The 23,611-nt window shown below is 38.3% G+C and overlaps 3 protein-coding genes and 1 long non-coding RNA gene across 6 annotated transcripts; 3 read left to right on the top strand and 1 right to left on the bottom strand.

The window, feature by feature from the left end:
• Window positions 1–629: 629 nt before the first annotated feature.
• On the bottom strand, window positions 630–2,349 carry LOC110056963 (uncharacterized). The gene is made up of 6 exons (XM_020763531.2): window positions 2,175–2,349; window positions 1,970–2,049; window positions 1,500–1,574; window positions 1,136–1,202; window positions 869–928; window positions 630–779 (listed from the first exon to the last, which is right to left on the bottom strand). Exons 1-6 carry the CDS (start codon window positions 2,320–2,322, stop codon window positions 721–723), a joined length of 489 nt encoding a protein of 162 aa, XP_020619190.1. The 5' UTR covers window positions 2,323–2,349; the 3' UTR covers window positions 630–720.
• Window positions 2,350–2,433: 84 nt separating this feature from the next.
• LOC110056962 (ES1 protein homolog, mitochondrial-like) lies at window positions 2,434–8,571 on the top strand. 2 transcript variants are annotated; one of them, XM_089294080.1, is made up of 8 exons: window positions 2,434–2,586; window positions 3,312–3,364; window positions 3,680–3,793; window positions 5,910–6,029; window positions 6,462–6,554; window positions 7,303–7,336; window positions 7,464–7,584; window positions 7,912–8,571. In XM_089294080.1, exons 1-8 carry the CDS (start codon window positions 2,449–2,451, stop codon window positions 8,034–8,036), a joined length of 798 nt encoding a protein of 265 aa, XP_089150206.1. In that variant the 5' UTR covers window positions 2,434–2,448; the 3' UTR covers window positions 8,037–8,571. The 2 variants fall into 2 exon arrangements, with proteins under 2 accessions (XP_089150206.1, XP_089150201.1); XM_089294075.1 differs by having other exon boundaries at window positions 7,464–8,005.
• A 1,507-nt stretch (window positions 8,572–10,078) lies between these two features.
• On the top strand, window positions 10,079–21,945 carry LOC110056960 (alpha-L-fucosidase-like). 2 transcript variants are annotated; one of them, XM_020763526.2, is made up of 10 exons: window positions 10,079–10,450; window positions 10,561–10,618; window positions 11,707–12,090; window positions 12,725–12,831; window positions 13,408–13,538; window positions 14,258–14,388; window positions 14,612–14,712; window positions 16,166–16,298; window positions 16,626–16,796; window positions 20,177–21,945. In XM_020763526.2, exons 3-10 carry the CDS (start codon window positions 11,753–11,755, stop codon window positions 20,418–20,420), a joined length of 1,356 nt encoding a protein of 451 aa, XP_020619185.2. In that variant the 5' UTR covers window positions 10,079–10,450; window positions 10,561–10,618; window positions 11,707–11,752; the 3' UTR covers window positions 20,421–21,945. The 2 variants fall into 2 exon arrangements, with proteins under 2 accessions (XP_020619185.2, XP_020619186.2); XM_020763527.2 differs by lacking the exons at window positions 10,079–10,450; window positions 10,561–10,618 and adding an exon at window positions 10,713–10,802.
• Window positions 18,032–19,522, top strand: LOC149118333 (uncharacterized). The gene is made up of 2 exons (XR_016208583.1): window positions 18,032–18,468; window positions 19,107–19,522. It is a non-coding gene; the product is annotated as an uncharacterized LOC149118333 (long non-coding RNA).
• Window positions 21,946–23,611: the final 1,666 nt, after the last annotated feature.

Below are 23,611 nucleotides of genomic sequence, written 5' to 3' on the forward strand. Positions count from 1 at the left end.
TAATTATGTTATTCTTGCATGCATTTGATTGTTCTTAACACCCTTTTTTATATTTTCATACTTTACTTACTTTTACTTGTTTTATATTTATACTGACGCAAAATTTTCATCTTCACTTTTAAGCTTGATAATGACTGAAGTTCGGTCGAAACATCGCAGGCTTTTACCGTTAGTTTTTACTTCAAATTGTTTTAAAAACCCTTTACTTATAAGGATCCTTGCTTATCAACAAAACTAATCTTAGATGTCTGCAGGAAGTTTGTCGCATTTGATACTAGTAAGTAAAGTAATTGTATGCCTGTTCTCTGTAGTCTCCTATAGCTCAGTTGTGGAGCAGTTGACCAGGTCATTGGTTTGACTTGTTACAATGAATTCACCTTGTATTTGGGAGGTCAGGTTTGATGTGAAATGAGGCAATAGCTTGTTTTGTCGACTGCCAAGCATGAACCACGTCCAACACAAAAGAGATTGTTAAATGTCAATTTCTGTTCTTGACAACTAATTCAATCTCTCTTTGTGTACCCTTACGACAAGCATCCTTGTCTGATCTCTGTCAGTACTCTGTAGTTAGCCTGTCTCCCATCCCATTGTCAAAAGGGGTAACAAGAAACCTTAAAAAGAAAACTGTATTGCAAGGGATCAATGTTTGATTTTATTTACAAGTTAGAACAGTCAGATGCAAGCTTTTTAAAATTACTCAAAAGCCACTCAAAATTGCTGCTAGAATAGCTTTGGATCTTCATGAAAATCAAGGTACTTCATTGTCACGGGCATGAAACCTGAAAGAAACACACAAAAGAGAAGTAAACAGTTTTGATCTGAGTTTAGGTACTGGAAAAAAAATCAAGAGTGATCAATCAAGTAATACCCATAGCTCTTGCTCTTCTTATGGCTCTTGCTATTTCTTTTTGCTTTTTATCACATAAACCTGCCAAGAAAGAGGTTTGTCAGTACGTAAGCTATTCAATCCCACGTAGATGACGGTTTTCATGTGCTTAGTTGTTCTAAAGTCATCAACAAGCTTATTAGATTAATAACTCCAGTGCATCAGTTTGCAGTCAACAAAGTGATCTTTTGTTCAGGCAAGAGAAAACAAGAGGGAAAATATTATCATTGAGCTAAGATTACCACAGACCAGTCAAAGTACGTCCATATATTCTTCCGGTGTGTGGGGAGACAAACTGGGACAGCAAGCGAACATTCTGCAAGAAATTAATTAAATGGTTTACAGTCTGCAGAGACTCACTCTGTGATAGCTGATTACTGTTCATGATGAGAATTGATGAGAATTGCTGTTCTTCTAAGGAATTGGAATTAGATGTTCATGCTCCAATAGGAAGGATGCTAGTGATGTTTACTTGTTGTTATCACTATGCCAACCAGAGAACTGTTGGCTAGTGAAACAGAGAGTTCTTTTCCTGAAAAATATCTACATAACAAGAACTATGTTTGTAAACAGACATCTTCCTTCTCTATACACTGACCATGGGAAAACTTACTTTGTAGTCAATTTCCACATCACCTCTCATAGGGCATAGTATACAGCCAGTTGGCCGTTGTTCTTCGTCTAATCTCTGATGGAGGTAAACAAAAATAATAATAATAATAATAATAATAATAAAATACTAACTCAAAGTCGGGGAAGTTGATGATTTATTATTACCTGGCAACAAACAACCAAAAACATAATTCAAGTCAAGTAAGTAAAAACAGAAATAAGTTTTGTTGTGGTAATCTAGGATGTCCGTCTTGTGTTACATGTAGATAAAAACAGGCATCACGAAACATCATTTACTGGGAGAGGTTGCTGAGATCAACCAAGAAAGTTTTAAATTAATAGTTCTTTATCCCTTGGTCGTAATAATTTCAAACAAATGACATTTCAGATTTTCCTTCCCCATACATATATATAAACAAGTGAATCTGAACAAAACTAATATTTGGGTTATTTCAGGGTTATGATACATACGTCAAGTTTTGCTTTCAACTGGTCTAATTTAAAACGGCGAAGCTTTATCTTTCGCGCGGTGTTATGGTATCTTCCATCAACTGGAAAATAAGAAGACAAAGTTCCACACTATATAACTTGCAAATAACGTCACAACATCATTCTAAGGGCAGAGTTTTGCAGTGAGCGTCTATTAACGAAATTTACAAGGCATTTCTTATGTTACCTGGTGAGCTCAGGTGAATGCTATGACGACCGACTGTTGGAAATGAACTCACAGGCGCTAAAAAGGTACTTCTTGCGGTGGTTATTCCAAGAGAAAGCAATGAAATTCTACCTAAACCAAGAACATTCGAACTTCTCGCGGCCGCCATCTTACTTTTTTAATATAAACTGCTGAAGATTTGCGGGCTCGGTATTTCGTTCATCTTTAAACGAGAGTTTTCATTGGTTTATTACAAAGTAACCAATCAAGACTGCTGAACTATTGCAATTGCAGCATGGAAAGGAACGCCTGTGAGTTCTTGTTCAAGATGGCTGCTTTGGGCTCTGCAGTTCGTCTGCTGAGGAGACGTGGGATTTTCAAGACTTCTCGGGCCTTTAGTTTGGGTTCTACCTCTCATGCTTCAGTTGCTGTGGTTAGTATAATGGCCGATTAATAAAGAAATGTTTTTGCGCAAAATATTTTGGATATGTGAGGCTTTATATTAGTGTTTTGGTTTCTTTTTTAAACCACTTTGAATTTTGCTTCACTTTGTTTGATTTTAAAAGTAGCAGTCCGAAACAAAGGAAAAAGAAATGCAAACTGATCTCAAAGCGAAACCCAGAGCGAAATATAAATAACCACCGGTGCATTTGAAGGATCCTTCCCTCCTTGGGCATACGGGGGAAGGGTTGGGGTGTGTGTGTGGAAGGAGGGGGGGGGGGGGGGGGCGGGGGGAGGAGAGACTAGTCAGGAGTTTGACATCAGTGGTTGTTAACAAGGTGGGGATGGGTAATGTGATGTTGATATATCTGCACACATTGCAAGTAAGAAAAACCCTATTTGGAAATAAAATATTTATTTTTAGCAATAGAAAAGTTATGCTTTACTTGTTTCCTGCATTGTGATTATGCTGTGCATGTGAAGATAGCCACCAAACATGTTGAAACTCTTAAGGAACCCTGCATTCCGACCAGTCATTGGCCACTTTTCTGTTGTTGCAATCTAGAGCTAATCCATATTGCATGCTTTATTAAGGGTTTGGACACAAACCTTATTATGCTATCCTTGGTAACCAGTCAAAGTCCAGATATATTTTGGTAGAACATAAGCTTAAGAAATGTTACTCTTTCTTGATTATTAAAGTAAGTAACTTTTTAGGTATTATCTGGAAATGGAGTTTTTGGTGGTGCAGAAGTTCATGAGGCTTCAGCGTAAGTATGTCTTTGGGTATTGGTCCATACATTTGAGAAAATATGTCATTTTCTCCCACAGCATAATTTGTGTGTCATTTCTAACTAGTTAATTCTCTGATGATTTGCAATTTGTCCAATTTGTCCTACATCTCTTTGGTTATCAAGTAAGCAATTTGAAAAGTCATGTTCTAAACAACATGAACGAAAGTATAAAAGAATCTACTTACAAGTATAATATCATAGCATAGGGCCATGTGAACATTTTTCCATGTTATTTCTTGTTTTGTATACCGACATGAATTACAAATCCAGCTGTTTGTGTTTTCACTAAAGGGTGTTGGTTCACTTAAGCCGTGCTGGAGCTGATGTTAGTATTTATGCACCAGATATTCCACAGATGCATGTCTTGAATCATGCTAAAGGAGAAGTTGCTGAGGGTGAGACACGGTAAGATGTGATATCAGTCAGTTATCAATGGATTGTTGACTAATAAAATAGTGTGATTGACCAAGATGATGTGTAATTGGCCAACTTCTTTTATTCTGTCATGATTCCTCTAGGTTCATAAGCATTGTTCAACAGGTGACAATAACAACAAAGACAACAGCTACAATAAGTATAGCAACAACAAACACAATGGCATACAGAAGATTGAACACTATGGACTATCATCTTGACCAAGTCTATTTGTTTGAAATTTTCTTAATGTGGCTTTTTAGATGAAAGGGGAAGTAACAGAAGAAGGGGTGTTTTTTGCAAGGTTCCACCTCCCCAAGGGCAGCATCCTCACCCCACCTGGGTAACATAAATTACGTATCGTCCTTGTTTAATACAGCATTCTGCTCAGTAGTGTTAACACAAAACATCCTGACTCAGTATTGCCTTCAAAGCATCAGTTGGGGAGACCACATTTAGCTTCCAGGTCTACACCTTCCACGCTGTCAATAGCTGGAATTGTTCTCGGTAGTCCTGTGTTCAACTCCTTGGCCACTGATCTTTGTAATAGTCTCCTACAAGTTCACATACTTTCACACAAAAAATTTACTATTGAGGCCCTGTTAGGGGGGTACCCATGTCCCCTGTCTGAAATTCGCCACCAGCCATGTCGGCATTTCGCAAGATTCTTTAATCTTATGTTGCCTGTCGGAATTTCGTCTCAGAGGAGTTGTGTCAGGAAATTTGACCTTTTTCAATTAAAATGAAGCTACAAGTATAACACATCGTAATACCTTTGTTTATTAAAAAAAAACGACACAGTGCTCTCAAGTCTCACGCATTGAGCATGAGGTTCACGCAAACGAATTCAATCTTGCACTCTCACGCTGAAACGATTATTTCTCACGCATTGAAGGTTCCTTGCTGTTTTAGTTAAGTACATATATAATTAAGTATCTCTTTGGATATAATTTACTCCTTGTATGCTTTGCACTTGCTTCGACCACTTTTCAGCAGTAGGAATTCTTATGCAGAGCCAGCATTTCTCCAGTCAGTGGGTTTAATGGTTACCTTAGGGTTACTTTTAAAGCATCATATTTCGACTCAGAATGAAGGAAAAGACTTCTTAGCTACTTCAATTTTTCAAAATCTTCTAAGGGGTTGGGGCATGCTTTCTAAGGGCTTGGGCATGCTTTCGAGTGCTGAAGTTGCTAACCTCTTAGGGGATGTGGGGACATGTTCCCCCAGGAACTTTTGAAATTTAGACGCTTGGAATTGCTATTTTCAGCCATTTTCCAGTCAGTACTTGGACCTAATGTACAATTGAACCTATGACTATTTTTACCATGTTTATGTTTAACAACCGTTCTTTAACTCAAAATCTCAACAGCCTCAATCAGATAATCTCTCCTATCTATATTCTTCCTTTGAATTTGGCGTAACCCTTATCTTCTGCTGAAGACGAGAAGACCTTGGCAACTTTCCCCTGTCTCTCTTTTCCTTCCATAATGCCATTTGTTGATGATACAGCTTCGTATTCGTTCACTGGTGACCCACTAATAAAAATATGAAGCAGACGGTCAAAGATCTCTTTTCTTTTTCCTTAAGGGTGTTTTGAGGCGTTTTAGGGCACTGCTCACTCAGCTGAGAGAGAGAAAAAATACTCAGCAATGACGGACTCGATTTATTGGATGTGGATATTTTAGCATATATAAGAAACCCTGGGTTTCACGACCCATTGACATCGCGCATGAGAGAGGAAAACACATTTAAAACTCTGGAAATGCGTCTTCACTTCGACTCAAATGTTTAAAACAATCGATGCATTCTCAGTTCTGAAATTCGTTGTCGGTCTATCTTGCCATTGGTGTCGCTTTCTCTATTTCACTGGAGTAGTCTGTCGTTTGTCGCCAATTCCTAGCTCTCATGTCGCCTTTTCAAGGCCATGTCGCTTGTCGGAATTTACCCCTAACAGGGTCTCACTATTTAAAATATTTGTTTCCTCAGTTTGAATGGTATGCCTGGAAAGTAGCTTTGAGCTAAGTTGATAGATCTATTATACTGTACAAAAACTTACACTTTATAAGCTTTTTTAAACTGACTCAACATGTTTTTAATTAATTGTCAGGAATGTTTTAGCTGAGTCAGCCAGAATAGCTCGGGGAAAGATCTCTTCTCTTGCCAACCTTGATGCAGCTTCTCATGATGCTATTGTTTTTCCAGGTGGATTTGGAGTTGCAAAGAATCTGTGAGTGTAATATGGCTACAGCTGTACTGTCTTGATTTGTTACCTGTCAGCCTTAGTGGAAAATTATATTTTTTTTTCAATTTGCAACATTTCACTGATCAAAATGTATAAACCTGATGATCTTCTTGTGGCAAAAAAATTATTCAATGCAGTATTTATCTATAGATAAAGGGCCCTTTTCATGTGGAAGAACCTTATACCATATATTTGTAACATTTTTGGTGTTATAAATAAAACAACACTGTTTAGTCATCAGTCTCTTTTGCAACCGTTTTTTGGGATGCCACGTAATGTTCCCCACAAAGTTTCTTTGCGGGGAGCATTGCATGAAATCCCAAAAAACGGCTGCGAAGGAGACTATTTAGTCATTGGATGTCACCTGACTGTAGTTTCTGGATTTTCACATTTTTTTTTATTTCCATATGTATGCAGGAGTTCATTTGCCGTGGAGGGTGCAGACTGTAAAGTTAATGAAGATGTTGCAAAATCAATCAAGGATTTTCATGCTGCCAAGAAACCTATTGGGTGAGAACACTTCTGAAATACATGTGCCATAATTAATTTTGTTTCACATATCATACAGCACTGTTCTCTATAGAGCAACAGGGTGCATTGGTACTCCAAGTGGATGGAATTTTTCACTTTTTTTTTCACAAACAAAAAGCTCGATGTTATTGCCATTTTGATATGTTCACCTTAATGTGATGGGGAAGCTTGCGAGTCCCTGTGGCTCAAAGAGCTAAGTTGGTGGGAGCATAGCTTCCAGAAAGGTCACACATGCTAGAAAGGCTGATACTGGGTAAAAAGTGGACAAAGCATAGCGTCCTGGTCCTCTTGGTAGGGGGTTATGCATCAGGCTAAAACAATATTATTGCATCAAAGAAAACAATATATGATACCAGAACTAGTGAGTTTGACCAGCTTTTCGTAAATAAAAATTGCTGATGACTGTGTGCCACTTAGGCATAGATAGGATAAATGAGGATGAAATGTTTGCTGGTGCCTTTTTATTCTCCAGAGGTCCTGGAAAATTTGAAAAAGTGCCAAAAGTACCCAGCACAATTGAGATGGTTGCTAGCCTAACATCTAAGTTCGTCATTCCAGTTACGTGCTTGTTTGAAAATTAAACTGAAAATTAAACTGGTTTGAAAATTTCAACCAAGTTTGAAAAATATGAACCAGTTTGAAAAATTTAAACTGGTTCAAAAAAAATTAAAATGAAAATAAATTTAAACCATAACATATATATTAATTTTTGTTTTGTCTTACACAGTCTTTGTTGCATTGCTCCAGTGCTGGCAGCCAAGGTCAGTAGGAATGTACATGTATTCCCTTGATTACAATAATTTATACAAAAATTGTAGGATATGGAAATGCGTACATAGATATTCTTATTAATTGCATTTAAATTTAATTTGTAACAATCAATTTCAGCTCATCCCAGGAGTCGAGATAACAGTAGGCCATGACAAGGATGATGGAGGCCGCTGGCCCTATGCTGGCACTGCAGGTGCTGTGGAACAAATGGGAGCTAAGCATGTCAACAAAGAGGTCCACATATCCTTTGAAATATCTAACAGCCCATTTTCTTCTGATCTTTATGAAACAATCAAAATGGAGCTGTTTACTTTTGCAGGACATTTTCCTATGAAAATTTTGTGGCTAGTGATGAAAATGCTATGATAGAGGTGGTGTTTTTCATTAGAATTCCTCTTGTATCCAGTCCAATCTCTTTGTACCTCTCTTTCCCTCTCTTTTGATTTCTATATTTATTTAGTGGAAAATTTTCAGGAAAATTTGATTAGGGATATATGTTTATTAAAAAGTGTGATACTGTAGTGGATATTAACGTTGTGGACATTTGTTTTCTTTGACGGTTGAAACGAAATACATGTGGATGAACAGAACAAAGTTGTCACAAATCCTGCATTTATGTGTGAGACCAAAGTCCATGAGATCCATGATGGCATCGGAAAGATGATAGAAAAGATAATGAAAATGACATAGAGAGCAATCTAAAGAACTACATCTCAGTTCTCTTGGCAGAATTGGTTCCTTCATGAAAATGTACTGTTAGCAGGTGACATTTCCTTGAACTGTGAATGTTTACGCTGAAGCACTTGTCATTTAAGATACTGTAACATAAAGGTATTACTTATAGTTTCAACGGAAACTGTTGGACTACAGTGGCAAGCAAGTGAAACACTTAGCTATTGCTCAACTTGAAGGTGATAAAGGTAAATTAACCACTATGGTAGTTTGGGAAGCTGACATTTTCATTAGACTCTCTTCTTCAAAAAATTGATATCAAAATGGTGGCTTATTAACCTCAAGTTAATCAATATCAAAGTATCTAAACAAAACAAGCCTTCTTGGCTGGCTGTTTTGTTGGTGTGCAATAGGGAACTATGCAGACCAATCTAAATCATAGGTAGATGTGTTGACTGCTGTAAAGAAGTTAGATAAAAGGAAAGCTGTAACTTGGTATGTTATAATAAAAAGTTCAGGTGTCCCCCTTTTATGGAAAAATATAAAAATCAAACTATTAAATGTGATGAAGAGGAACTACTTGCTGACACTACATTTTCCAATCCCAAAAACGGGCTTTGTCCTAACCCTAAAAGGGTTTTGTGGATATCAAAACCCATTTTATGTCTAACCCCAAACCAGTTTTTGTTGATCTCTAAACTGGTTTTTCTCCAGCCCAAAACCAGTTTTTGAAAACTGGTTTATGCCAATCCTAAAACCGGTTTTTTCTGATTTCAAAATGACTTCCTGCCAACCTCAAAACCGGTTTTTACCGATCCCAAAACTGGTTTTTCTCGATCTCAAAACTGGTTTTTCCCTACCTCAAAACGGCTTTCTGTCCAACCCCAAACTGGTTTTTGCAGACCTCAAGATCAGTTTTTTGTTGATCTCAAAACTGGTTTTTATTGATCCTAAAACTGATTTTTGCCGCTCCCAGTACCGGTTTTGTCTACGCTAATGATGTTTGAGTTCGCGTTGGCCTTTTACTTGAGTGTTTAAGTTAAGTAATGGAAACTTTAAGAGCATAACAGTGAAGCGAGGCTGATTACCCCGGGGGGCTACTTTGGGAATTTCTGGGTGGGGATGTGCCGCTGGGACCCTGGAACCCTTAGCCTACACCAGAGCTAGTTCAGCTGAATTTCGCTACCCTATACTAGAGTAAAATCCCCAAATCCCCCCATCTATCGACACTACTGAGGCTGATTTGCGTAAATTTAAACTCGCCGATTTGATTTTTTTTATATTTTTGAGTGGCAATTCCTGGTTTCCTTAGTCTAGATAAAATCTTCAACCAACTACTCAGTTGTAGGAAAAATGATACCCTATTCTAGACCCAGACGCTCTGATTTATATACCCTATCCTAGAGTAAACTGCTTGAAAACCATACCCTTAACAGCGGCACATACCTATATAGCCCATATATGGCAGTGCCCCCCCCCCCCCCCCCGGCTGATTACTATGTAGAAAGCTTAACAGGACAATGACACAGTAGAGTCCAAACTGAAAGCCAAGAATTGCAACCGTGGATAGCTGTTTTGACCTTGGGTTTCCTCAGCACGGTGTAGCAGCTACGTAGTAATCAGCCTTGCTTCATTGTTATGTTTCTATTTTACTAGTATTCTATTTTTGCTGATCAGATCTTTTACAGATCCTACGCAGACCTCTCCCCTCTTGGTATGATGTGGCTAAGTTTGGTATTTTTATGCACTGGGGACTGTACTCCGTACACACTTGCATCATTGTATTTAAGAGCATGATCCTATTAAGATATTTACATCTGCCTATCACCACATGACAGGATAACGTTTAGCACTTATTTTTGAGGGATGTAAGGTGATGTTAAAGTTATGCAAAAAAGACAAATTTGGAGACCAAAAAATCATCATTTCGGTCCCTTACATGTCTCGTAATGTAGCCTTCTGCGTAGACGCTCTTTGGGCTCGTCCCAAAATCTCTCTCCCCCACATGGAGGAGGAAGATTGCGTGACAAGCCCAAGAACGTAATCGTCGTGGAGAAGGCCCTGGGACGAGGTTGCCGCCAAGAAACATTTCCAACCCTAGCCTTTCCACAGGGATGCATAGATGGCATTCTCACATGAAGTATATACCGTCTACAGACTCTATTTTTGAGTTCGTCGAAATCGCAAGCAAAATATTTAGATATTTATAACCGCGTGTTATCAATGAATGGTCATGAATGAGTTAAAACTCAACGGGGTGACGCTGGCGAAACACGGTCAAATTTTCCTTGCGTGAGTCCCCGCTGACACTTGGGACGAGCGGGAGGATAAGATCACGAGAAATCCACGAGGATCGATCACGAGAATATCATCCAAGCTAAGAACCTTGAGCTGCACTGCAGGCTAAGTTGACGGGCACAACAGCAAACGGGGTAGGTTTAGTTTATCTTTATATTCTTAAATAAGAGCTTTCTTGAAGATCTCATTTAGCTAAATCATAGTTAGTACTATGGCTAAATATTGTCTTGTTTTGATCCGCAAGAATCACGGGGAAGTTGTGCAGTGTCATCCACGAAGAATAGACGTTACGTTTACTTGAGGTGAGCAGAATTGTAGTGTTAGCTATACGCTGTACATTCCTAGCCTTTTAGTCAAGTTCTTTATGTTGTTTCAGCTTACTCCTGAGAACGTTCGTGACAAAATCATCTGATCGACTGCTGTTGCACCAGGTTGCACGCATACCTTTGTTTGAATCTGGTCTATTGATTTGTACGCAATAACTCGGTAAGAATAAACTAGTATCAATCAAAGAAATAGAACGAAAACAATGGAAAACATAAGCCAAAGTTACGTACGAGTTACACACCCGAGGAAGATGGAGTCATCAGGTGTTGGGGGGTGGGTGGGGAGGATGGTACCCTTTGAATGTATGGTTGAGGTACTTTGGAGGGTATGGCAATGAATGAAAATCTCATGTACAGCAGACCATGTTCAGGGAGGCTTCATAATTTACATGTATGGGATGGGGGCCATGTGCACTTGGAGGGGGGTCAGCCATTTTCTTGTGTAATAATTTTGGGGGTGGGCTGGTTACAAAAATAATTATCCTGGTTTCTGTAGCATGATTATTATTATTATTATTATTATTATTATTATTATTATTATGAAGTGGTTAGGAATATTTGTACTTCCCCCCTGGATGGAATGCTAGTTTATCGCAGGGTTACCCCAGCATTACATTCACCAGTACCCATATAAACCTAAGTGAAGAAAGGCAGTGTGACGATAAAGTGTCTCGCCCAAGAACACAACACAATGTTCTTGGCCAGGGCTCAAACCTGGACTGCTTGAGCCAGAATGGAGCACACTAACCACAAGGCTACTGCGCCTCTCTAACCAACTTACTTCCCCCTTGGGTGGGATGCTAGTCCATTGCAGGGTTACTCTCAGCATTAAATTTGCCGGTACCCATTTAAAGGTACACCTAAGTGGAGAGAGACACTGAGAGTTAAGTGTCTTGGCCAAGAACACAACACAATGTCTCCTTCGGAGCTCGAACCTGGACTAGTATTGCTCGATCCGGAGTCCAGTGTACTTATAACCATGAGGCCACCAAGCCACTCAGAGGATAATATGAAATTTTATTCATGATGTCATAATTTATTTTATTTTTGATTATGTTTTTCAGAATTACTAGGGGATAGCACTTCAGTCCAGGACTTTGTCAGCTGGAAATGAATAGTGTACAATTCATCTTTACCCTTGCCGTTGTTCCCCTGGTGTTGAGTCAATATAAACCAACGTGGGAATCACTGGACTCACGACCTCTCCCCTCTTGGTATGATGAGGCTAAGTTTGGTATTTTTATGCATTGGGGATTGTACTCAGTACCAAGCTTTGAAACCGAATGGTTTTGGTACCGCTGGAAGCATCAACAGAGAGTAGACTTTGTGGAATTCATGAAGGAAAACTATCCACCAGGCTTTGAGTATGCAGACTTTGCTCCAATGTTCAGGGTGGAGTTCTTTGACCCTGATGCATGGGCTGACCTTTTGACAAAGTCTGGTGCAAAGTGAGTTTTAAAAAGGATTTACACTATAACAGTAGTCAGCTCTGATGAAGTGAGTGAGCTCTTTTTTTGTCTCTTATACTGGTAGGGTTAATGAACTGGTCAGTGGTTGGTTTTATTTTATGTGGTGGTTTTGCCCCTTTAGAAAAGACTGAGCTGTCAGCACTCAAGCTTCATTTTCTACCCAAAAGTAGTTGTCTACATTGTAATGATTCATAAGGCTAGTGAAGCTCAATAACCCCTAGAGCTGCAATGTGCAGTTCAACCTTGCTGAATTGTCAAAGGGTAGAGTTCAAACAAAGATTGACCTCCCCCCTGCCCTCCAGAAAGTAGTTTAAACATAGGGCTAATCACCCCATGCATCCTGTAAAGAGCGGCTGATCACGTTAACCTCAAGACCCTATTTCCCAATTAGGGAATTGGAATGCATGTCATGATGATGACAGAAATTTCCAATATTGAGACAGCAATATCTATAGATGTCTTTATGGCAGGAATTATGTTTTCTTTGGGAGGTAAATAATTGACTCACAAAACTTAAAATTTTGAAGTCCAGTGCTGATCTTTGTAAACAGACATTTCTCACAATTTCACTCTTTAACTTGAATTTTATTGAGACATTTGAATTATCTTTTAGATATTATGTCCTGACCAGTAAACATCATGAAGGGTGGACAAATTGGAGATCAAATGTATCATGGAACTGGAACTCTGTTGACAATGGACCTCACAGGGATCTTGTGGGTAAGGACAGTTATTTAACATTTTACTGTGATTATTTACCAGTATGTAACATTTGTACTAGATAAGATTTATCTTCCCTAATACTTAAAACTCTGTTCATTAAATGGTGTGATTGTCAAATACAGCATGTACAGTGCTATCTAATTAATGTTCACACCAGTCGTTATCTTACTAAATTTTACCAGAATTTGCATGAAAGGGAAAATGGGTACCAATCCAAAGAATCCAAGGAGCCAGAATTGACTTATAATTATAATGTTAACTGGAGGTTATGTTGGTCAATGCTATAGACTGAGATATTGGCCGATACTCGGTTGATACATCAGCCAAGTATCGACCTTGTATTGACCAAGTGTTGACCAATACATGGCCAATATCAATGGAATTCTAGTCCATTGCAGGTTCCCCCGGGTTCCCGATATTGTTTGTCCTTATTAATAACAATTTGTTGGTACCTAGACACTGAAGGATAAACTGATTAATAAAAGAGTGGTTGTAATAACCCATCAAAGTATAACTGAGACGTCCATCCAAAAGTGGTGTTTTGCTGTAACCAATATGTGCTGTAATTTTCAGGGGAGCTAGCAACTGCCATAAGAAGTAAAACCAACATCACTTTTGGATTGTATCATTCCCTCTTTGAATGGTTCCATCCCCTGTATTTGAAGGATCGTAAAAATCACTTTGAAACACAGGACTATGTCAAGGTACGCCAAAAGTGTTAAGATATTGAATTGTTATATATATTGTGATGACAGTCATGTAATTTTCCACACTTTTCTCTTTTCCATTCAAGTACCACATGAATTAATATTGAGCAGCAGAGGGTGAAGTTTCCAAGCACATTGTTGCTGACTTGTGCATGTAAAATCCCACTAAACTGGCATGACTCATAGACGAAAACATTCAAGGCTTTAAAATCTAAATAAATTTATTAATTAATACCAAACTAAGATAGATTGATTACTGTGTCTTAATTAGCTACTGTTAAGACGTGATACTTGATTTGGACATCAGACTGGAGTATACTCTGCAGTTTGCAGTTTCTTGGATTATAATTTCAAACAACTGTGTTTAAAAATAATTATTGTCATCCAAAATGACACTTCAGCTGATATGGCAGTGGTGATACAGTATCGATACTGAGTCAGGGTATTTGTGGTTATCAAAGGAACATACCAAGCATTATATCAAAGTGGCCAGTTCCTGGGAAATGAATATTCACCTAATAGATCCTTGTTGATAATGTCACCCTTAAGATCATGTTTGGTTGTTCATTGAGCGCTAAGATTTACTGACCACCTGGTTAAAATAAGTGCCATTCATGGTTTGCCTGCTGATGAATTATATATGATGAGTTTGAGAGTAAAGATACAGCATTTCTCTCTTGTCATAGTTAAAGAATTTAATACATATTTCATGTTAGGAAGTTCTCATGCCAGAGCTGCATGACCTGATCAACACATATAAGCCTGATTACTTGTGGTCAGATGGTGCACATGGACCTGACACATACTTTGAAAGCAAGGAGTTCCTTGCATGGCTTTATAATGAAAGGTAAATGTAAGACTGGTGATAGGATAAAACTGAAATGCCAATGTTACAATACCCTGAGCTACTTTAATTTTGAAGTTGATGACAGTGCACTAGCTTTTTCCCAGACAAGAGGAAATATTTGTGCCACAGTAATTTGAAAGTGTTTCTGTTTTGTTTCAATGAATAACAGTACTAGTGATGTTCTGATTCCTCTCTCACTGATGTTTTCCTGCCTTCTGTTAAGCCCTGTTAAAGACACCATTGTGACAAATGATCGTTGGTGTAGCAGTGGATGTCGTTGTCATCATGGTGGAGTGTACACTTGCAAGGATCGTTACAATCCAGGTGAGTCATAGTGATGTGAGTTTTGGACATGCACCCAACAAGAGGTGATTGACGTTTTGTTGACTTTTTTGACCCATATTCTATAATACAGCTGCATGTATAGCTAGCATACTGTGAGGATATGGATAGTTTCTGAAAACACTCAGGTTTCTAGTTAATCTTGACACTTTAGTTAAACCATTTATAACTTAATCAAAAACAAACATTTCAATTTTTTGTTGTGTTCATTCCCTCCATGCTTTCACCAAGTAAAATAAAAGGCAAATTTCTGTATATCTAACATCATTCAGCTCAGTTAGTTGAATGACAATAGGCCATTTCCAAATTACCTTTAGCCTCTTTCTCAAAGTGAGTCTTGGTGCCCATCCTTTCATATAAAAATGAGATTTCATTCACATGCGAATTAAACTCATTTTCATATGAATGGTTACCAGGCCTCACTTTGATAGAGAGGCTAAGGTCAACTCAGAAATATATAATTAAATGGGCTATTACATTTAATTGGGACCATTTGCTGTAATTGTTACGATTAGAAATGTTGTCTTCAGTTTTATTGGAAGAACTGAGTGTGAGAGATTAGTGAGACTGATGTCACACTTGGGAAGTAAGCATGGGTGACCTTTCAAAATATTCTGAGGAAAGCCAAAGATTTTCCATGGTGTCTTCCTGACTAAAATTTAATGGTCTTAATTGTCATGCTACCACTGTGGGACATCAAGAGACAGCTCTAGACAGACTTGATACTTTTAATTATCCATTCCTACATGTAGGAAAGCCAAATATTTTCCATGGTGTCTTCCTGAGTTAATGGGTTTAATTTTCATGCTTCAGCTGTGGCTCATCAAGAGACAGCTATGGACAGACTTGATACTGTTAACTGTCCAATATATTATTATCACTTACATGTATCAATCTTAAATGTAGTTCGATTAAGGTTATTTTGGTGGGAGATGTTGTAGCCTAATGATTAGTGTGTTAGTCTCTGGATTAAGTGGTCTGGGTTTCAGCTGTGGCTATGGTTGCAGCACTTTTTTGTGGGCAGGTGCTCTCAGTGCCTCTCTCTACCCAGCTGTATTGAACAATTATTCCACGAGCACACATTGGATATGAGCTGGTAAATAGCCAACGAGGCGTGTAGTACTGAGTTGGCTATAATCATCTCATATCCAACAAGCGTGAGTGGAATAATATTATTGTTTTATTAAAACAAAAGAAAAACAAAAATATAGGAAACTACACTGAAATAAAAATAAAAACGCCTCAAAAATTCATGCATATGCTTACCATATTGATTTTGTAGAGCATGGTGTAATGGCTCATAACCCATGATGGCTAAGCCAATGAAAACTCAAATTGCATTATTGAATGACCCAGTTTTTAATAGAAAATAATATGTATACAGCCATGAACACGAGGAAGACCTAATTGCTTATCTGTTGTTGTTTTACCAAAGGCAAACTTCAGAGTCACAAATGGGAGAATGCAATGACAGTGGACAGGGGTTCATGGGGTTACAGACGTAATGTGGACATAAGCTCGTATTTGACCATCACTGAATTGTTAGATCAACTGGCTTCTACTGTAAGGTGATCTTCATCAGATTTCTCAATAACATTATTTATTAAGCCTAGGCGAGGTGAGAATGAAAACTGACAATAGAAAGCATGTCAATGGATATTAAAAGTAAAGAAAAACTTTCCCTCTGAAGTGCAATGTGGGTGTGATCATGGGTTAATTTGGCAAATAGCTGACAGTGAGAAAGCCAATCAGAATCCTAGATTCACAGCAGGCCATAATGGCTCCAAATAGCCAACTTTTGGTTTCTTTCCAGCTGGGATTTGTAACACATGATGCTTAATATTGGTCAGGAGTTCTTAAAATGTTGCTCAATACTCTATTACTTTTTTTGTTAGTTGTGGTGGTAATATGTTGTTGAATGTTGGTCCGACGGCAGACGGCCGCATAATACCTGCATTTGAGGAGCGTCTGCTGGAGATGGGAGAGTGGCTGTCTGTGAATGGTGAAGCTATTTACCACACCAAACCATGGAGAGTTCAGAATGACACTGACGAGAAAGTTGTCTGGTAGGTTGAAAGGAGTACAGTTCAGTTTATTTTGACAGCATAGGAGTTTAAATTCATTTTCAATATTTTTAAACCTTAATTCTCCTTTTTATTGAAATGTTTTGTTGTCCAAAGGGGCACTCACCCTTTAGAATAGTGTTTATGTTTCACATGGTTAAGGGGATCAAGTGAGGTCTTAAGAGCAGCTTCGCCTAAATATCAACTAGACTTGGAAATAGCGAAAAAATCGAATTTCTTCAAACTCGCCCAGAATGAAGCCCTACGGGCACTAGTTACAAAAATATCGTTTTAAGTTCGATAAATCAAAAATTATTTTTTTCCGCAATTTTTTCGTTTCGATGCCCCAAATCGGCCAAAATCCATCGAAAATGAGCGGCATATTCAGAGGCTCGTAAACTCAAAAGTAAAAATCTTCATTACAAACTGATTGCACGTCGTATTTGTACTTCCTGTTTTGTCTATTTAGAGCTAAATAGATCGTGATTTGATTAGAACTCAAATATTTAACGAATTTCCTAAATTAACGACCAAAGACAGCTTTACAAGAGGTCTACATTTAGCCTATTTTCAAATGCTAAAAAGGCGTTCTGGTACACGGCTTTTCCCAAAACGACTAGTTTGGTGTAAAAGAGCATTCTTTCTTCTTCAAATTAGTGAAATAAAATTTTGGGGTTAATAAAATCGCGAGCGCTGAGATAGCGAACTAAATGCAGCACTTCTTCCTGAAAATGTGACCTTTGACCCGAGCATAACGAAACCGATTACTGCAAGAAAACCCGGAAGAAAAGCAAACGCTTCGTTATTTTGAAACAATTTCTAGTGATATCTCTCCGAAACCATGATTGCAAGAAACTATTTCCAGATATGAAATCTTACAGGGTCAAAAAAGGAGCTAAAGGGCGCATTTTGACACAATAACTTTGTTTGCTGAGAATTGAAGTCAATGACCGTTAACGAATTCCAGTGAAATTTGCAAACTTGAAGTATGTTAGCCGATACTTACCTGAATATTTATATTAATAGAAGAGTCGTCTTCTTGGATTAACCTTCAAAAGAAGCAGGATCCAGATTTGAAAACCTCTAAAAGAAGAAATGTTTGATGTTCCGTGACCTGCCCGCTGCTATAAATTAGCTTAAATTCCATGCACATGCCGACCGCATGTTTGTCGTAAAACCAACTGAACTCCACTGACAGTTTCCATGGGCAACCCCAAAATAAACAATCCCCAAAAATGTAAAGTGAAATTGGCTGTCTTCATGAACAGTTAGAAGCTAGAGTCAAGTTCCATTACCTTTGAAAAGTGCTTGAATTTATTTGTTTGCGTCGACTTTGTCTACTACTCTCACGTTCGAATGCCGCGAATTGGTCACGCCAAAACAGTGCAGACCGTGCAGACTGCAGACACTTGTTTGGGCTTTTCATTGTGACTCCTTTTTTTGGGTCTAGTTACAAAATAGTGTTAAATATATCTGAAAGTTTGTCATTTATCCACAGGCTGCACAAGCGCAGTATTTGACTTTTGATTCAATAGACAAACGCGTACAAGACTTTTTCTGGGAAACTTACTCAGTCTGCACGGTCTGCAGTGTTTTGGCGTGACCGATACTACGCAGTATTCGAACGTGACAGTAACTACTGAGTGAACAAAGTAGAATCAAGCACTTTTAAAAGGTAATGGAACTTGACTCTAGCTTCTAACTGTTCATGAAGACAGCCAATTTCACTTTACATTTTTGGGGGTTGTTTATTTTGGGGTTGCCCATGGAAACTGTCAGTGGAGTTAAGTGAGTTTTACGACAAACATGCGGTCGGCGTGTGCATGGAATTTAAGCTAATAGGCCCTTTGCAGCTGGGGTCACGTGACCAAATTTTTCCTATAAAATTTTTATATTATAGGCTTTAACTTAAAGAATGCCAGAAATGGAAAGAGCGCATCGAAAATACCAAAATGGCCAAGTTTGAGGCCCGTGGAATTAAGGAGTAAGTTTATACGACAGTTTGAATTTTCGGAAAATTTAGAGGATTTGTATGGAAAATGTTGCTGGAGAGCAAGGCCTTGCTCTCCAACAACGTTTTCCATACAAATCTTATTCTTTTAAAAATTTGGAGCGTCATAAAATCTCCTCCTTTAATGATGGGGGCCTCAAACTTGGCCATTTTGATATTTTCGATGCGCTCTTTCCATTTCTGGCATTCTTTAAGTTGTAGCCCATAATTTTATGAAAAACAGGTCACGTGATGGCTTAGCTGCAAAGGGCCTATTTATAGCGGCGGGCAGGTCACGGAACGTTAAACATTTCTTCTTTTAGAGGTTTTCAAATCTGGATCCTGCTTCTTTTGAAGGTTAATCCTAGAAGACGACTCTTCTATTAATATAAATATTCAGGTAAGTATCGGCTAACATACTTCAAGTTTGCAAATTTCACTGGAATTCGTTAACGGTCATTGACTTCAATTCTCAGCAAACAAAGTTATTGTGTCAAAATGCGCCCTTTAGCTCCTTTTTTGACCCTGTAAGATTTCATATCTGGAAATAGTTTCTTGCAATCATGGTTTCGGAGAGATATCACTAGAAATTGTTTCAAAATAACGAAGCGTTTGCTTTTCTTCCGGGTTTTCTTGCAGTAATCGGTTTCGTTACGCTCGGGTCAAAGGTCACATTTTCAGGAAGAAGTGCTGCATTTAGTTCGCTATCTCAGCGCTCGCGATTTTATTAACCCCAAAATTTTATTTCACTAATTTGAAGAAGAAAGAATGCTCTTTTACACCAAACTAGTCGTTTTGGGAAAAGCCGTGTACCAGAACGCCTTTTTAGCATTTGAAAATAGGCTAAATGTAGACCTCTTGTAAAGCTGTCTTTGGTCGTTAATTTAGAAAATTCGTCAAATATTTAAGTTCTAATCAAATCACGATCTATTTAGCTCTAAATAGACAAAAAAGGAAGTACAAATACGACGTGCAATCAGTTTGTAATGAAGATTTTTACTTTTGAGTTTACGAACCTCTGAATATGCCGCTCATTTTCGATGGATTTTGGCCGATTTGGGGCATCGAAACGAAAAAGTTGCGGAAAAAAAAAATTTTTGATTTATCGAACTTAAAATGATATTTTTGTAACTAGTGCCCGTAGGGCTTCATTCTGGGCGAGTTTGAAGAAATTCGATTTTTTCGCTATTTCCAAGTCTAGTTGATATTTAGGCGAAGCTGCTCTTAATGCTCTACACTGACATTTATTCGCATTCCTCTTTGAATGGTAATTTTGTTGTTCCCTGTAATTTTCCCCTCATTCAATCTTTGTCACTCTCCGAATGACTCTTTTTAAGAAATTTACATTATGTATGGTCCCAAGAGAATAACTGTGCTTCTCATTTATTTCTAGGTTCACGTCCAAAGCTGGTGCTGTGTATGCCATCATCCTTGAGTGGCCGGCTACAACTAACCTCACTCTTGTTAATCCAATGGCGACCATTCACACTACAGTTACCATGTTGGGTTATGAAGGAAAGTTTGACTGGAAACCAGCAGGTGACAAAGGTGGTATAATTGTCACTTTTCCTGCCATCCCTATAAACAAGCTTCCTTCCAAATGGGCCTGGGTTCTGAAGTTGGAAAACATTAAGTGAAATTATATCAACTGCTGTTAGATTGTAGCCTGGGGACTTTCATATTAACAGGATTGGATGCTCATCAGAAAATTTCAATAATACAATTATTAAGGAAACCAGTCAAGATGACTGGCTCAAGATTTGACTCCTGGAATGATACCATTCTAAAACAGATTAACTAATATATAAGATCAAGCTATTTATATGAAATGATGGTAATGATGTTGGCATTGAATGCTTTCATCTAGATGCACAAATATAAATAATTTCGTACCAGATCATTGTAAACCGCCAACTCAGTTAATGACGGCATGCAACCCTGAAAGATGCAATGATGGGTAAAAGCGTTGTTTTTTTGTTGTGAACACCTTAAGTGATAACAAATGCAAATTTACAACTTGAAGGAGACATTTACAGAGAGGATGAGCATCTTCACCCCTTTCAGATGGAAGCCCCATACCCCTCCAGGGATTTTACATTGTTCCTGCAAGTTAGAGAGCTTTTAAGTGACAGTTGTGAAACTAAACCAAGGTAATCGCAACTAACCAATTACAGCAAACGCTCCAATGAACCGATCAAAAATTGATGAAAAGCTGTACAACTCATGCTTGCTAAGAGTGGAAAAACATGTATAAGCAAAGGTACCGTTGTCTTGAAGTTTGCTTACATGTTTGCTATGATCGGTTAGCACGTGATTCACGAGGGTTTTTTTAACCTGAAGTATATATAGTAATTTTAATTACTATAAGCATTTAATTTTGCATTAAAAAATGCAAAATTATAGCAGGATTACATGTAATTGCTTTCAACAGTCAGTTAACAAACTTTTGAGACACGTGTCAGAAATTTATGGCAAATAGTAGAGGTTAGAATAATGTTTTTGTACTTGAATTAGATTTGATCTATTCATGGGCTTAAGTGCTATTACTACAAAGGGAATTGTACTGTGTGGTGAATGTTTATAAATATATATAAAATATATGGCGTTTTTAAATCAGCAAGTCGTGGTCTAAGTGATATGATATTTATCGAACAACAACAAAAACAACACACACACATTTTATTATCTTACATTCTGTATTCAGAATAAGAATGATTGAGCAGGCTAGCTCAGTGTTAAATAACTCTTTGTTAGTTCGAGGGAAAGCTTTGTTTCACGGTGTTCCTTTGATGTTATTTGACAAGTTGTACAAAACGTAAATATCAAGCGGTCTCGATAAACAGGAAAATGAAGACAGAAGTTTCTCGCCCAACAATATTTTTGTCTATAGAAAAGTGTTTTGTAAGAAAGTCATTTTGAATTTACGTGGCCTTGATTACAAAACCCCTTCTATACTGACGTCATAACTGGCTTATTGACCAGAACTGTATTTTAAATGCACTGGTACATACATGTACATCTTTATCCACAGTTATTGGTAGTATTTTTGTAACTTGGGGTTTATAACTGTAAACTAGCCTTATAGATAGACTACAATTTATTAACGTATTTGTTTTGTAACAGATTATGCTGAAAATAAATAAAGGTATATTCAGTAATGAATAGTACAGTGTTGAAATACTCTTTGCGTCTTTGTGTAGGACCAAAGGAGATAGTTTCCACCTTCGGTTGTCTCTTTCGAAAACTACAACACTAGCATATGTAAGAGAATGGAGTTAGTTCTATAGTCACTATTCTTGTGCTTTTATTTGCATCGATGCGTCATACATTTACAGTCGAACCTGTATATAACGGCCACCCTCGGGACCTGAGGAACTGGCCGCTTGATACAGGATCACTAAGAATACTCACTGGGCGTGGTCTAATGATATGATACTGTACTTCAGCACATTGCGGACATCTGGAAAGCGTTAACGGACCTTAACGATACTAAATGGCCGATTATCAGCTTAAAGTAGCTTTGTACATGCTATTTCTTTATAGTGATGATGGACTGCATTTTAACCACAATAAAATACCGCAGAAAATGACGTGGTTTAGGCCCCTTAATACATGTAAAATAGCAAAGAGAGACAAACATAGGACTGCTAGAGGGCGGCCGCGGCCGTCTAACAGAGATACAGGTAACAAAGACAGCCTTTGTATGAGCGAAAAATCGGGACTTTGAAAACTGGCCGCTTAATACAGGGCCGTTTTTACAGGTTCGACTGTGCCTGTTTATCCAAATAGATTCCAAATGTTTCCATGCGTCTGTTCAGTAATTCATCACAGATGACGTGAAAATGTGGTAAGAACAGCAAAAGTGGCTCACGAGACGAGAGCCAAGTGTGTCACTGATGTTCTTACCAGATTTTTACGCCTTCTGTATGAATTACTGAACAGACGCACGGCAACAGTGAAGTATTATAACTATGAACAAATCAGTTTGGCTTCTGAACACTGGCCAAGTAACACGACTAAATATTAATGTAGAATACTATTTTAGCTAAAAAAAAATATGACATTTATGGGGCTGTTATCTTTATTGACCTTTATTGACTGTACAGAAATTGCGCACGCAAAGGCGGTAGCTACAATAGCCTGACAATAGGCTCTGGCTTATATACCCTGGTCCTAGAGGTTTTTCTTGATTTTTCATCTTTTCGAGAAGCGGCGAACACGAGTCGCGAAGCGGCGAGAAAGAATATGATTTTTTTCATTTCTTTCTCGCCGCTTCGCCACTCGTGTTTTCACCGCTTCGCGGCTCTCTCGCAGCTCTGTCATGAGGAGAAAAATCAAGAGGAGAGAAAAATCAAGAAAAACCTCTGCGACCAGGGTAGCTTTGGCTTGGTTTAATGTTTATTTCTGACTTTTATGTTTCTCTTTCATCACTATCACTATCGTCATCAAAACCAGTTTTTTCTTATACCAAAACCGTCCTTTTTTCTCAACTCAAAACTGATTTTTCCAAGCCCAATATTGTTCGTTCAAATCATGCACACACGTTTCCCTTTGTTGACATATATCTGTTGAGGTGGATATTTTTGGGAAGGGACTCACCGAAAGGAAACCAGCCTCGAATCAGTGACAATTCCAGTCCAAGACATCCTCGGAGACCCAGGGGCAGTTGGTTGGGTCGGGACGAAGTAAGCCCGACAAAATTGAAGTTGCTCTTCAATTTTTGCTGGGCCAGTACTCAGTGTTCTCGCATTTACTCTTTGTCCCGCCCCAACAAACTGCCCTATGAGCCGCCCCGCCCCCTGGACCCGTGAGATCTCCTAGGGATCTG

This window comes from Orbicella faveolata, unplaced genomic scaffold (assembly GCF_042242905.1).
Source record: "Orbicella faveolata isolate gen_17 unplaced genomic scaffold, um_ofav_v1 contig_1, whole genome shotgun sequence".
NCBI classification, from domain to species: domain Eukaryota; kingdom Metazoa; phylum Cnidaria; class Anthozoa; order Scleractinia; family Merulinidae; genus Orbicella; species Orbicella faveolata.